We start from the raw sequence: 16,240 nt of genomic DNA on the forward strand, positions 1-16,240 counted from the left end.
AAAAATGTGTATGAGTTGGGAGAGTAGATTAATGGGTAGATTTGCTAATCCTTATTAATTTCGTCACTTCAAAGAAATGGCTTAGGGAAGAAAAATGAAGGGGCATCAGGAGGGAGAAGACGGCTGTGATTTCAGCTGCGAGCGCTAATGACATGGGGAGTCAATGAGGCAGAGAGGAGTGGAGGGCTGCTTCCGACACAGCAGCAGCCACAGCCGGGATGCACAGACTGATGGGTCAGCATCAGAGGACCTGGAAAAGAGCAAAAAGCTCAAAGAGTACCATGCAAGGCCATAGGGAGGTAAAACAATGCCGGAGGATGAGCGAGAGCTGCACAAACCCCAATCTCTTTAAAATGTGCTCTTTCCCAGCTCCTGTCTTTTCTCAGGGTCTAATCCTCTAGCCACATGCCCAAGGCTGATTAGAGAGCATCCCTTCCTGGAGATCAGCTTTGTGTTGACTTTTGTCTCTGCTTCCTGCATTGCCTTCCTTTATCTTATTTTGTCCATGCTGGCACTAGAGACTATCACATCCTCAGGCTTCAGACAGGTGTCCAGTAAGTGGCGGATGCCTTTTAATCAGAGGCCATTCCCATAATTGTTAATCTTTCAAAATTTTTGCTGCTAAACAAATCACAGATTTATAGATAGGCTTATGTGGGGCAAGATGAGAAAATGGAATTCTAAGGAGATCTTTATAATCACATTTTAAATAATAGCCTCAGGAGTATTTGAGTGTCAACCCCTTTAGAGAGTTTTAGAGGAATCCAGAAGTTAATTAGATAAGCCTGGCTAACGGACTGATCAGTCCATTGACTATACCTTCATGTATCTTGTTGACAAGACCACGATGTTGACTGTATTTAGCTTTATTTTGAATTGCAACTGTGAAGGAGCTCTGTTGTTTATAATCAAATATTCAGACAGGAAAGAACTGGCAAGAATTAGATCTGTTCATACTATCTTTAGACAATCATCACCTTTTAAATCCATGGTAAATCACCCAACAGAATGTCCTATTTTTTCATTTTTGCCTTGTTTTTTCTGATCATCAGCCATTTGTCACTGATATGACTATGGCTGTTAGCATGCCTGGCGGATGTCATGGTAGCTGACGGATTCCCAGAATAACTTTAAGGGAAAAGGATTTCTTAGCAGCACGAATGTAAATAAGAAGTCGCCTTGAACAGCATCGGATTGCACCAGCATTTGAGTTGGCAGATATCTTGAAAGAAGGCTAGAAAATAAACTAGTGTCCACATTGCAAACTACCTTTGTTATTTTTTATAGGGTATGTTTAAAGGAAGATTTTTAGAGTGTGTTTTAAGAAATATCAAAACCCAGAACAGGCTCTCTTGTTAAAGGAAATGCTCCTTTGGTGTGTGTGTATCTGTGTGTGTGTGTGTATCTGTGTGTGTGTGTGTGCGTGCATGTAAGTGCTTGCACACACGCTGGGTTTCTGAGTATGGATTTCCTATTACTGAAGGATCTTTCAAGGTTCTTTAGCTAGAGAAATCATGTGTTTCAAAAGCATTTATTTTCATTGGATTCATCCTGATTCTGGTGTTCCACCTAATTCAGGGCATCCCAGATATTTCAATCAACTTTCTACTGGACTGGATATGGTTGGACTGGCAGCAGACTGGCTGACATCAACAGCAAACACTAACATGTAAGTGGCTAAATGTATTTTTGGGTAAATCCAGGATAATTATTAATGAGATTCCATAATCTTTATTCTACCTCTCATGTGAAAAATCTTTTTTTATTAAGTAGCCCCTAAAATGGTGAGACAAACTTCAGAGGAGTATGGGCGTTCACTCTAGCTTATAAGAAAGTAGTCCTGATATATCTTTCATGCAATCAAAGTTATACACTATGTTCTAAACACAGAAGGGACATTTGGGGGCATGTTGGATTTATAATTCTGTATAATATGAAAGAGAAGTGGGACCAGATGCTGTCTTTTAGATAGTATTATAACATTGCTCTACAATGTATTAATTCACTATGAGAAATGACCCTTGTGCATTAAGCCAATGATTGAAGCTCTTGACTTTAGGAATAGAAAACCGAGCAAACCTTTTTTCTCTCTGCTTAATGCTGTAATTGTAACATTTGTGAATGTAGGGTTTGAAAAAGGAAATTGTTCTGTAGATATTGTAATGATGAATTATTTCCTTGAGTTACAGACGTAAAATGTGGCCATCACTACATTTCAGGTTCACCTATGAAATTGCTCCAGTATTTGTGCTTTTGGAATATGTCACGCTGAAGAAAATGAGAGAAATCATTGGCTGGCCTGGGGGCTCTGGCGATGGGATATTCTCTCCTGGTATATGATATTTAGTTTTTCTCAGCGTTTTGTCTTCTGATGTGTCATGCATTATTATGAACATGGAAATGATTAAATATCTAGTCTGTGTTTCTGCTTAGGTTACATAGGCTGTATGTTGGTCAAAAGAACAAATGTGATTCAGTACATGTGACTGTTGGCCATGCCTTCAAGCCACCTACTCCGTTCTTGAATATTAATTGTGTTCAAAAAGAGCATAATCAGCATATAATATTAACCCAGTACTTCTACTGTGATCTACACAGGATATATGGCATGTGCAACAAAGGAATGCAGATTCCTAATAAGGGAATTCGGGAATAAGGGGATTTCACTCTCCCAAGCATCCGTGAAAGGGGAAGGGTAGTTTCACTGAAGAAAACATTCTCCGTTTGGGGGTGTATAACAAGGACAGTCTACTTAATAGAGCCTCTGTACCCCATCCCTTTCCAGTAACAAGCAGGGAAGCTGATTCACACTATTGTCCGGGAGGACGGTGCCTCGGGAGAGAGTGTCTCAGAGCTAAAAAACAGGGTGACGATTTCTTCAAGCGATTTCTCATTCTTTTTCTTCTTTATGATGTCATTCAATCTTTCCAGTCTTTCCTATCCTGCCTTTTATCACCAGCCATTGCACCCTAAGCTCTGTTATTTACACCTCTTCCAGCCAAGAAAATCAACCTGAGACAGCAGGTCCTGCTTTTTGGTTCCCAGGTCTGTATGTGCGACCTTGGTTTGATGCAGGGAAGAGATAGAAGTTAGGAAGGCAGTGGGAAGAGAGAGTCACTGATCCGTGGAAAAGAAAGCTGGCGTGCAGACTGTCACCTCCTCAGCTGCAGGAGAGGGGTCATCGGAATGGGTGTCGCTGCCCTGGGGCTCAGTCCACAGAGACTGGCGCCGCTGGGGAGGCCAGAGCCACACCTGCCATCATGTCAGGCAGAGCAGAGGCCAAGTCGTGATCCCTTCTCAGCAAATCTACACAGACAAAGGGATGACGAGGAAGAGAGAAAATAAAGAAAAGGCAGAAGGGAGAAACGATGATGAGTAACGGTGGCCTCAAGGCCAAGTCTTAAATTAAGCAGCTTTATCTGCAAGCTCAGGTTGGCTATTTTATTTTCTGGGGTTTTTTTGCGTGTTTTTTTAAAATTTATTTATTTATTTATTTATTGGCTGGGTTGGGTCTTCGCTGCTGCGCACGGGCTTTCTCTAGTTGCTGTGAGCGGGGGCTACTCTTCATTGCAGTGCTCGGGCTTTTCAGTGCAGTGGCTTCTCTTGTTGGGAAGCACAGGCTCTAGGCACACGGGCTTCAGTAGTTGTGGCACACAGGCTCAATAGTTGTGGCTCATGGGCTTTAGAGCAAAGGCTCAATAGTTGTGGCACACGGACTTAGTTCCTCCATAGCATGTGGGATCTTCCTGGAGCAGGGATCAAACCTGTGTCCCCTGCATTGGCAGGTGGATTCTTAACCACTGTACCACCTAGAAAGTCCTTATTTTCTGTTTTTAAAGATATAGCATATGTTTTCAGGTGCAGATGGAAAATGTGTTAGTTAAATGAAAGGGAAAATTCGCCTTTTTTAAAAACAGTCATCGTACACCAGCTGTGATGAATTTTAAGCTAGCTTTATTTTGTAGGGGATTGAGTATTTAGTGTTCCTTTGGAAAACCATACCTGACTGAGGGAAGTTTGTCATCATTAACTGGAACTGATGTTCTTAAGGTGCTTTTTTGTGAGTAACTAGGTAGGGTTCAGAGATCAACATTGCTTCTGCCTTTCTTCTTCCTCGTCTTGTAAGATTGGTTGCGTGATTGAGCTGTCTGGAGGAAACAAGGAGCACATTGGGCTCTCTTTTAATGGTTCCCAGGAGTGGGAAGAGAATGGCTGCTCCTGTGGACCTGGAAGAGTTGACCTAGGGGGGTTGGGCCAGGCTAAACTCACCTGGCTGGTCTTGGAACCCACCCACCCCAGAAAATATACACCCAGAGAAAGACTCCTCTTTGGCAGCTCTGCTAATAAGCCAGGTATGGACTAAGGGCTGTCACCCTCATCAACGGTGGGGAAAGATCAGATAGAAGGGACTTTAAGTTGATCCCGAGCTTCCTTCCTTGAATCAGGAAGACCCACATGCTCTGACCCTGAGATGGAAGCTGCGGATGCCAGGCTACAGTGTAATGTAGACATTGCCAAATTGGGAGGGGACCAAAGAAAAGATCATTAGCAACCTGTTTCTGCTCTGCTTTGTACAAGGCGTTACAGAGAAGAGATGGATCATAGCATCCTCACTTGCTAATGGATGCCTTTCTGGGTAGCACCCAGTCTTATTCCTGGGGGAATGGGTCTTATGATTTAAGAGGTGGACATATGTGCCTGAGATCTGAGAGTCCCATTGCCTGGGACTAGACATGAAGAGTTAGGTCTGTGGCTTGAATATATAGCTCAGCCAGGTTTCCTTACACCTCCCACTATAACATACAGAGGTGGCATGCTTCCTGGAAAGTCCTTTGAGACTTCTAGAAGAAATCTATTTATGGGATGTCACCTTCAGCCGGAGCTGGAGGGAACTGGAGAACATCACTGCTCAGGGAAAGCTTGGCTTAGTCACAAAACTTTTCCTATCTAACTGGATTTTCAGAATGTTTCAGGGCTTGTTTTTGCACTCTTTCTCTGGAAGGTTCCTGGGAAAGAAGGGCACATAGGGCTTATGCATCTGTTCTCCTGCCTGTGTTACACAGTGCAGTCTGCTCTGTCCAGAGACTCAGAAGCCACTTCTTCCCTCTCAGGGCTGCTGAACCTTTAGATGGAGAATGGCTGAGCTGTCAGATGAAGAGCAGGCGGCAGAGCGGGAAGCTCCCTGAATAATTGTCCTGGGAAGCGCACTTTCTCTGTGTCCATCTTACCCTTTTCCTTCCTCCCTCCTTTCTCCCCAGCTTCTCTGAAAAGAACCTGGGCATCATTTCTCAACTGGGAGCTATTTTGCCCCAAGCGGACATTTGACAATGTCTGGAGAAATTTTTGGTTGTCACAGCTCATTTGGGGGTGGGGGGCATGTAGTGCTACTGGCATTTGTTGGGTAGAGGCCAGGGATGCCCAGGGAAGCCTCAGCACAAGGAATTATCCAGCCCAAAATATCCCTGAGTGCCAGGATGGAGAAGCTGTGAACTAGAGTGAAACTTCCTTTAAAAGCTGGTCCTTTGTTCAGCAGCATCCTACACGGGCAGGCTTTTAGACAAGGTGTCTGCTCAGAGCAGGCCTGACCTGGATTCTCTTTGTCCCATGTCTCCGGGGTCCAGAAGAGGTCGGAATTGCCCTCATTCTGACTGATGACAGAGCCAGGCTCTGGGTGATGATTGCCCTGTGCCAGGTTGCCGGCTTGCGTCAGAGCCCAGGGCTCACGAGGCAGAGATCCTAGCCCTGCGTGGGCCATCCAGCTTGGTACAGAGAAGCCTACTGCTCTGCAGCCACCAGAGGGGAAAGGAACTCCGAGAACTCACATGATGGCGGAGCCCGGGCACGCCCCCCTTTAAGTTATGCTGGGGAGGGTCATTGTGTTTCCACTCTGCCTGGTGTTCTCACACCTCCCACACCAGCATATTCATTTGCATTCACAACAATCTATCTTTTACCTGGTTAGCAAAAATCCTAAACTTTCAACCATCCTGGGGAGAAGCTCCCTTTTCTTTGCTTGCCCAATGAGACTTTACTTATAAGATACAAATCTTATGGTATGAAATCCTTGACAATCTTAGATGACACATCGAAAGTAATTCAATATGGACTGAAAATTCCCTTTGTTGTGTGTTTTCCTGTAAGTATGAAATTTTAACCCTTAAAATTATATTTCAATGATGTCGTTGAGAGGGAAGAACATTTTGGAGGGAACGAACAGATGAGTGATGAGATGGGCTCTGATGTTTACTCTTACCCAATAAGGACTGTTAACAGACTGCATTGTTAATAGCAACTGATCTTCCTCAGTCCAAGTGCAAGGCATTGCATGAGCTGAAATGAAATGCCCTCTCCATGAGGATAAAGGTAGGATTTTCACTAGGCCTCAAGCAGAACGACCACACTCTCAAGCGGAGAAGGAAGGCAACACTTTTTAAGTTCTTAAAAGCCTCTTCAAAGGGCTCCTAGCAAGAGCAGAGTCAATTGCAATTCTCCCAGCGACAGAGGTGGGTGTGAAGGGCTGGCATGCATCCTAGGGCTGGGCTGAATGCTCCTTCTCTGGACCCTCTTAGCTAGTGCCTGTGAGTTTGAGGATTCAACTTCAAGGACAGCCAGTGAGAAGGTCTTCTCCTGTGTCCCAGGAAGACTCTCGGTTGATGGAAATAAGGAATGCTGCCTGCATGTGAAATGATGATGTCCACCATGACTAGAAAAGGTAACTGTTGTTGCTCTGCCCTGTAGGTGGCGCTATATCCAACATGTACGCCATGCTGATCGCGCGCTTTAAGATGTTCCCCGAAGTCAAGGAGAAAGGCATGGCTGCGGTCCCCAGGCTCATTGCCTTCACCTCTGAGCATGTAGGTGTCAACGTTCTTTCCAAGTTTAAGGTTATATTTCATAAAGCCCGGGTGCAAGGAATGGTTATTTGGAAATACTTTACCCCATGGTTTCTCTTTCCAGAATATACTTCTTGGGAGAGAATGAGGGGAGAGATGAGCTGGGTGGTACAATGGGGTGAGCTCCTTTCTCTTTGAAATTAAGGAAAATGCCCAAAGAGAAAGCAGAATGCGTTCGCCCCTCATTCCTGTACTTCTCTGTAGTGATGTCGCATGTTGGGGAGCGGGAGGAGGAGAGAGGGCAGAGAAACTATGAACTCATTACATCAATACTGTGCCTGCATAACTCAAAACCCCCGAGTATCCTGTTGATATAGTCCTTCTATCAGAAAATTCTGATCAGATATTCTACCCTCTTGGTTCCTTGAGACACTTTTTCAGCTGACTTAACCAGAGGTTTTATCCCTGTAGAGAAATGGTCTAGTGTCTGTCATATCTCACCTCTGGGCTGGATCTGTCTCAGCCAAGCACAGGCTCCTGCCTACTGCCAGGCTGCTGTACAGGCAGGACGCTGACAGCTCGGGGCTCCGGGGAATGGTGCTTCACATTCTCTCCATGGCCTTTAAAGAGTTAATGCCATTGTCCCTACTACCACTGAGGCATTGGAAAAATGGAACCAAACTGTAGATGGAACCAAACAGCTTTAACCTGCCAGGCTGCCATTTTTCTCCCATGTGCCAGGGCAAAGCAGCACGCAAGTTCAAAGCCATAGTGCAGCTGTTTGAGCAAGATCTTGGTTCCACACTGTCCTGCCACACAGGCCCTGCAGAGAACCAGAGTCCGTTCTTTGTTCTTGACAGGTGTTAGTAAATGTTACCTGCTGTGTAATTCCTCAGATTGTTCCTTCATGACATCTGCTCCAAAGTAGCCTAGAGTCTAGGCAACAACTGCCTCAAAGATCCAAAAACCCTCTGATGGCTGGGGAACTAGGAGAGGGGGAGGGAAGAGTGGTCTATATGGAGACTGGGGGTTTCTTACAAGGATACATCAGTGAGGAGAAGCAGGGAGTCATAGTGGACCTCAGATCTACTACAGAACTTTTCTTTCTCCTGTTTTAAGTGATGTGTGTGTGCGCGCACTTGTGTGTGTGTGTGTGAATTCATAACAAGGAAACAAAAGGCAAGTACAGATTGGAAGCAGGTGAATACAATTCACAACAACTCCACTAGCCGCGGAATTAAAGGAAATGAATGATTTATTTCAACACATTATCTTTAGCGTCTTGCTTTCAGTCATGTTTTAGCATTTTAATTTTTTAATGCCCTGCCTCAATTTATAGGCATCAAATTTAGCAGAGACAACTACAGCCTGAAATCACCTGATGTTTTACTCTCCTATTGCTGCTGAAACAAATTACCACAAACTTCAGGGTTTAAAACAATATGAATTCAGTATCTTATGGTTCTGGAGGTCAGAAATCTGCAGTGGGTCAGGCAGGGCTGTGTTCCTTCTGATGATTATAGGAGAGAATTTATTTCCTTGGGTTTCCAGTTTCTAGAGGCTGCCTGCTGGCCTTGGGTCATGGCCACTGCTTCCATCTTTAAAACCAGCAGCGGAAGGTCTTCAAATCCTTCTCTCTCTCTCTGTCCTTTGCTTCTATTACCACATCTCCTCTGCCTCTGATTCTCCCGTCTCCCTTTTCTCTTGTGATTTTACCCCAGTAACACAGAATAATCTTTCATCTCAAGATCTTTCATCTAGTCACATCTTCAAAGTCCCCTTTGCCATGTAAGGTGACATATTCACAGGGAACATGACTTTTCAGATTGGTGTGGAGAGTGTGGGGCAGCATGAGAAAGGCATTGTAAAGACCTTGGGGATATGAACCTGCCACCTCAATGGTCCCATGTAGGACCAGGTGAGGCATAAGAGCAGTGGAAAGGATTAGAGAAACCACATTGCTAGGATACTACTAGGACTGTTGGACATCTGTGTGGGAGAGCACATCATTCAGTCTACCAAGCCTAGTTCCCCACCATGAGATAGCTCTCATTTCTCAGCTTCTCCAAGGGTAGAAAAACATGTCATTTTGTCTTCCAATTACTATTTCCCTGAAATGGATTTGGATCCCTAAATAGGTACATGTTACTGTATTCTCAGTCTAGAAGCACCCGGGTCATCTTCTATTGGCATCTTCTTCTTTTGGTTTTGGTGCTGTTTCCACATTCCGAAATGAGGTTGACCTATCAGCAAGTTCCTTGTGCTCTCTGGTTTCTGCACAAGTTTCTCGGACTCAAGTTTGATGTACGTTCGCTTAACGTTGCTCAGAAAATCCAGGTCATGTGATCTGAGGATACTTTTTCTATGCCTGTTTTCCTTGATATTGCCAACTTGGGATCTCTTTCTCCATTTTCCAAGGAAAGAAAGGTGGTTCAGAAAGAAATGACTCTATAACAACCATTCGATTTGCCTGCTTCCTTCTGGTATTTCTGTCTGTGCCCATAATTATTGGAGGAATATTTGAAAATTATGAACCTAAAGTACCAATCGTTTCTAACTCAAGAATTATTTTGACAGATGAACTATCCTTCTAATGTGCAAGACCTTATCTCTTGTACATTAGATATAAGGTCAATATAATGGTCAATAGATTGCTATCGACCGCTTCCAACTTCAAATAGACATAAGTTCATTTGATTCAACAATGACCTTGTGAGCCAGGCAGAACAGAGATTGTTCTCAGCATTTTTTTTTTTTTGAAATGAAGAGGCTGCGGTTAGCTAGGTAGGTAGAGCCAGGATTAAATGGATTTCCTGACTCCCAGAACAGTGAGGGCCCTGCCCCAACCACCAATGCAGAAACCAGATTAAAAGATACAGGGACAGAGTTTTATAAACCACAGCTCATCAATTGCTTTAACCTTTTATACCTCCCCAAGTCAGATTTCCACCAAGAGCTGTTTTCTTAATATGAAGGTGATGCTAAACTGTTCCTTCTCCATCACCCATCAAAAAAAAAAAAAAAAATCCTCCTCAATACCCATTGGTTGGGCTGGAAGGGGCTTTGGAGCTTGATTTAAAGAACTATGATATCTCCTTAAGCACTTGATGCAAACCATTCTGGACAGATGAGTCCTTAAAAGTGAGTCTTGCCCTTGAAGTTCCAAGCGAAGAGGTAGCACAGCCCCCATGTCTAGTTGATTCTGGGCTCCAGACCTCAGGGCCATTCCACCCCATTCCAACTTCAGGCCAGGCCAGATCTTTCCATAGTCTTTTTGGATTTTATAGTCACCAGCTCCAGAAATAGATCTTCACAAACTAAAGAAAGAAAATTTCCAAGTCAGGTCTCAAATGCCTTTTCCCTGCGCCAGTTTCCATCTCTGTGTGGAGGTTTACTTCCTGACTCCCTTGACTTGCAGGGAGAAGAGTGATGGGGGTCCTGCTGTGTGTACCTGGTGGGGAAAGGGGAGGCTGATGTTAGAGGCAGGAGCTGTTCTTTATGCTCTTGGGGAGTTTCCAAGGCCCAAGACTTTTGGAGAATCAAATGGGAGCCTTAACAAAAGCTTCCCTCAGTGCCTGGGACCATAGGAAGCTCTACATAAATATTAGGTAACTTGAAAACAACAACAATAACACCTTGTTTTATGGATGAAGAAGCCAAGCCCCAGAGATGAAAGATGTTTTGCCCAAGGTTTCATATCCAGTCAGAGGCAGCGTCATCTCTAAAGCTTCAGGCTGGCTGACTTGATCGCCACTCTAACTGGCTGTTCTACATTCACTGGAGGCATCTTTTCTCAGATCCTGTTTTCTTCATGTTGGTTCTTCTAATGCTAATGCAGTTTCCTGATCTATTGAACAAGGTCCAGTTACTGTCCTTTCTTCCATTCTGAGCACGGAGTTTATAACTGGACGTGGTTAGCACCCTAGAGATGAAAATGATGTTGAGAAACTGTCATCCTCCAGCACCCATCCAGAAACTTCACATGTTCAGAAAGCAAAGTGTCATCTTTTGTTTTCTAGACAACACTTCACACTCTCTCTCTGCCACATCCCGCAAGGCTACCCCTCACTTTTCTGGCCACCAAAACAGACTAGAAGTCTCCCTAGCTGTTAAGGAGGGCAAGCTGTTTTTGTTTGTTCGAATCAAACTGTTTGCTTGAAATTCACATAGGACTAAATCAAACAAATAGTATTGCAATGAAGAACACAATAACATAAATCACCGAGTTGAAACAAGAGACAGCGTTTATGAGTTACGAGTTCCAAGATTATTTTCCTCCAAAATATAGAATCAAAAAATTGGAAGGGATCTTAAAGATGATCTGGTTCAACACTCATCATTTGCTGGAATCTCGTCAAACTCAGCAATAGAAAAGCTTGGCAGAAAATTAATCTGATGAATTTTAGGTCCTTTCTTGAAGGTAGGCTTAGAGGGAAGCTATAACCCAACTCAGTAATGCAGATTTCTCTCCCTCTAAGTCCCAACGGTGAGCTTATTTCCAAATTCTTCTTATTTCCTCATGTGACACAATCTCTTCCAGAAATAGCGTCAATGAAATAGCATAATTACATCTAGGAAAAATGTTCCTTATAATCACAACAGACACTGGGATCTTTCAGGCAAATCACTATAACTAATCACCCCACCGGTCACACTCAGGTCCACGACCCCTGGAACCCGTCTCCTACGTCCTGCTGAGGCAGAACCTCAGCCCACTTGCGTGGGGAGGTGATTCTCATAATTGTTTTAGAAAGATGGTTTTCATATAACAACACTTTTTGTGAGGGTTTCAATTCCAAAAATAGACGTCCTTTCTGTTAAAAAAAAACAAAAAACAAATGGTGACCCAGGCAGCTTGGAAAAAGCTCCCATGCCATGCTTCTCATTAGACAGAAACACTGACAGAACTTTCAGTAAGTGAACTAGTGAACCAAAATCATTTCATCCCTGGCACCTTCTGCTCCGCCTCTGTGTTCCTCCCTCCTTTCCCTTTAGGGCCCTCATCACCCCTGTGTTATTTTCTCCTCTACTCAATCCTATCAGATGCCTGCTCTCTTAGGAAAGAACCTGAGAGCCATGTAAATGATTGTAAAAATCTAAGTATTGCCGCTCCTGAGGGTATTTTCACTGCAATAGGGGACAAAGGAATGGGGCAGTAAAGCACAAGTCCAGCCACTGGGCAGTGAGATGTTTTCTTTATTCCTTCCTCCATTCACTCAGTGCCCTGGATGCCACGCACTGGAGAGATGGCAGTGAGCAGAACAGACCCAATGCCTGTTCTCAAGGAGCGTGCACTGTACTGTCAGAGAAGAGAAAAACAAGAAGAGTACAGTCACCCCTCCCAGTGCCCGAGGTCACGTTCCTTATCGGGTGGATGACTCTCCCTTGCTCCAAATGCCAGGTTAGGGGTCACTGGATAGACTTACTTTTCTTCAGGTTAGTGGATGACGTCCATAAGCTTTGGAATGGACTACAAATAATGACAGACTCTGCTCTGCCACCTCCCAGAGCATGACCTTAGATTACCTACTTCATTTCTTCCTTGTCTGTAAAATGGGGATTATAATACCCAGCTCCTGTAGTTGTTGGAAGGATGAAGTGAGATACTATAGTGACTGGCCGTCAGTAAAGAGTCCGCAAATGGCAGCTAACACTGACTTTGTAACCACCCACCCACTGGTTAGATGGCTAGAGAGCTGAGCGCCTCCAGGAGGCAAGATGAAGGCACATCTGGGGGCCAGTTATTTTCTTAAGATGGATAATGGACCCCCCCCAAAAAAAAACAAGCAATACTCAAGGGTCCACAGCTTTGGGAGGGTTTGGATTCTCTATTGCCATTTGTAAGATTTTGAGATTTTTTTTAACATGCTCCAATACGGTATATGTTTATTTGAAGACATAAAGTGAATTCATATGTAATTTTAATTTAATTGTGTGTAATTAATTAACAAAATTCTGCTCAAGGTACCCAGAGAGACCTGAGGATGGTATCACATTAGGCGGGAGGCTGGAGAATTGGAGGAGCCACAACTTTGTGAGCATCTGTTGATGCTGGGTGACCTGAAGGACCTGTAGGTCCTTCCCATGCAGTAGCTATGCTTCTCACACCAGCAAGAGAGGAATTCATCCTCACAGCCAAGCAAACAATGGCTCAGAATGAGAGAATAACTTGCCTAACTAGAGCCAGGTCATTTTATCTCAAATGACCTCTTTCTTTTGTGGTTTTTAAAAAATTTTTTAATTGAAGTATAGTTCCCTGTGCTAGGTGGTAGGACCTTGTTGTTTATCAATTCTATATATAATGGTTTGCATCTACTAATTCCAAACTCCCATTCCATCCCTCCCCCTCCTGCCTTGGTAACCGCAAATTTGTCCTGTGTCTTTGAGTCTGTTTCTGTTTCATAGGTCAGTTCATTTGTGTCATATTTTAGATTCCATATATAAGTGATATCATATCTGTCTTTCTCTGTCTGACTTATTCCACTTAGTATGATAATCTCTAGGTCCATCCATGTTGCTGTAAATGGCATTATTTTTTTTAACGGCTAATGTTCCACTGCTTTTATGTACCTCATCTTCTTTATCCACTCGTCTGTTGATGGACATTTAGGTTGTTTCCATGCCAAAAGATTTTTCCATTACACATTTTCATTTCACTCTTCTCAGGATCCTAAAATCAGGGAAGTAATTGCTTTCATGTGACTGAATCCATGCTTAGTACTGGTATCCACGTTTGTCACCACACATCACCGTTGGGTCTCCTTAATCCTGGTACATGCCATTCATTTCTTTTAAAACATACTTAGGGCACAAACTCACAGTGGAGTAACTTTAAACTGTAGCTTTGAGTGTGAATAATGAGGTAGCAGCTTCATAGAAACACCTGTGTGCAGATCTGTATCACCTCTGACTCACACGGAGTCTCTAAGAACATGGCGGGCAATCCCCTCCCCTCCAAATAATGATAATTAGAAATCAATGAGGCGGTCTCCTAGCGTACAAGCTGCTTTGTACGTGGGATGCTTTCAAAAGCAGGGTGTTCTTTTAGGCCATTTGATGAGCAGAAGTAATAACAAGAGCTTCTAGTTTTCTCTGAGACAGTATAGGAGGCGAATAGGAGGGGGGTGTCGGGAAGGGGTGTGGAGAAGTAGGAGGACAGGGAAAGACTGTTGGTCCAGTCATTGATGATGCAGGAGGGGGCTCCAGGGCATGGGGAGGGGTCAAAGGAACAGATGCCAGCTCATTTGTAGGTTGGGCTTCAAGATTTCCTTGCTGGGCATCTGTGATGTGTAACAATGCAAAATGCATCCGCCTCTGTTCTCTGCTCCTACACACATACACACACACACACACACACACACACGCACACACAGACCCACACACGCTGTTCACGCCACCCACAAAGGGAAAGGCTCTTGGTACAAAAGGATCAAATCCAAGGATGATTGACAGACTTTAGAGCTAAGAGGTAAAGGTTTGATAGAATGTCAGAAGAGTTAAGAGTGGAGATTTCTAACCTAGTGTGTCCTTTCTCTTTGTTTGAAGTCCTTGGGTTGCTTCTTTCTTCCCCACCAAGCAGCTCCTCTGGTTGGAAGCACCTTTATCTGCTTCCTGCTTGGGAAGGGCCCCATGGGAGGCTGTCTGGGGTGGGTGATCTCTGGACATGCTTTTATTTTATTTTATTTTATTTTAATTTTATTTATTTTTTTGTTGCAACTGTTACCCTTTATTATAATTATTACTATTACAAGTGAATATGTAAATATCCGTAGAACAATTTCTTTTTCAAAATTTTTTATTGGAGTATAGTTGATTTACAATGTGTGTTAGTTTCAGGTGTACAGCAAAGTGAATCAGTGATGTGTGTACGTATAGCGACTCGGATGTGTTTTTCGAATAGGCCACAGGTTAGAGGCATTGGAGTCCATTTATCCCACCCTCATCTGGCCCCAATCACCAAAGCCACACATCAACACTGTGGCCAGAGACTTATGACAGCAAATAGTGGATATTTCCCCGAACTTGTTCTCTGAGCACATGGTCAAATTCAACAGATGCTTGTTAAGTATTTCTTTTTTATTTTATGTATTTATTTTTGGCTGTGTTGGGTCTTCATTGCTGCCCTCGGGCTTTCTCTAGTTGTGGCGAGCAGGGGCTACTCTTCGTTGCAGTGAGCAGGCTTCTTGTTGTTGTGGCTTCTCTTGTTGCAGAGCACCAGCCCTAGAGTGCACAGGCTTCAGTAGCTGTGGCACTTGGGCTCAGTAGTTGTGGCGCACAGGCTTAGTTGCTCTGGGGCATATGGGATCTTCCTGGACCAGGGCTTGAACCCATGTCCCCTGCATTGGTGGGTGAATTCTTAACCACTGCGCCACCAGTGAAGTCCTTAAGTATTTCAACAAAGTCTTTGCCGTCGCTCAGCCTATCCTGGTAAGAGAAAGACAGTAGACTAATTAATATCTACTCTCATGTCATATGGTGACAAGAGGGTGGGTGGTAGTGGGCTGTTCTGCAGCGTGGTTGTGAAAGGTGTCTGTGAGGTGATCTATAGCAGAGACCTGCATATAAATCTGTATATAGACTTGCACTGAATGAGGCAGGGAGCCATGTGCATAGATGGGGGAAGGGTTTTCCAAGAAATGGAAGAGCAAGTAAAAAGGTCCAGAGGCAAGAACAAGTTTAGCAAGCTCACAAAAGACCAGGAAGGCCACTACCACCAGGTAGAGAACCAGAGGGGAGGGGCGGGAGGAGATGGGGTGGAGGGAGATGAGGTAGGGGAGGGTGGTAGCTGGCTACTGAGGGCTGTCTTGATCATCTTTGTGTCCCTGGAGCCTGGCAGGGTGTGTCCCTGAAATCCTGTGGTCCACAAGGCAGCTGAAGCTGAGCCTCCGTTAAATATCTGGATGTGACCAACAATGGCTTGAAAGCATTAAGGCTGCTTTCTAAACTGCTCATCTCGATTGTAATAGAGGAAGAGAAACCTGCAGGGCCAGAGACTGCAGTGGTTTGTCTCAGAGCTTTCTACCATTCCCCTCACTCTCCCCACATCCCTAAAAACAGGAGACATTTACTGTCCCCGTTAAAGACGAAAGATACCCAGGCACATTCCAGTCATGGGGATGGATGGGGTGGGCTCTCACTCTCACGCCTTCTTACTCTGGGTAATCGCATCCCACTCAAGCCCCTGAAGCCTTCTTCTTTTAAAATTACAATTATTTTATAATTATAAAATCCCATATTTAATTGCACCTAGTTTAAATGTCAGCTGAATTATGTAGCCTGTATCTAGATTCCTTATATTTTTTTAAAATAGAGAAATTAATCTTCAACCTTGAATTTTTCATTTAGTGTAAAATGAAAATCATATGGGTTTTAACATCTGTTACCCTTGAATAGAAATATGATTTAGT

The 16,240-nt window shown here is 43.9% G+C and overlaps 1 protein-coding gene across 1 annotated transcript in view; it reads left to right on the forward strand.

The window, feature by feature from the left end:
- Window positions 1–16,240, forward strand: part of GAD2 (glutamate decarboxylase 2) — a 67,399-nt gene that overhangs the window by 5,589 nt on the left and 45,570 nt on the right. The window contains exons 5-7 of the mRNA XM_057732047.1: window positions 1,579–1,669; window positions 2,220–2,332; window positions 6,739–6,854. Coding sequence (XP_057588030.1) covers window positions 1,579–1,669; window positions 2,220–2,332; window positions 6,739–6,854 — 320 coding nt within the window. The remainder of the gene's footprint in view (window positions 1–1,578; window positions 1,670–2,219; window positions 2,333–6,738; window positions 6,855–16,240) is intronic.

This window comes from Hippopotamus amphibius, chromosome 4 (assembly GCF_030028045.1).
Source record: "Hippopotamus amphibius kiboko isolate mHipAmp2 chromosome 4, mHipAmp2.hap2, whole genome shotgun sequence".
In the NCBI taxonomy this organism is placed as follows: Eukaryota; Metazoa; Chordata; class Mammalia; order Artiodactyla; family Hippopotamidae; genus Hippopotamus; species Hippopotamus amphibius.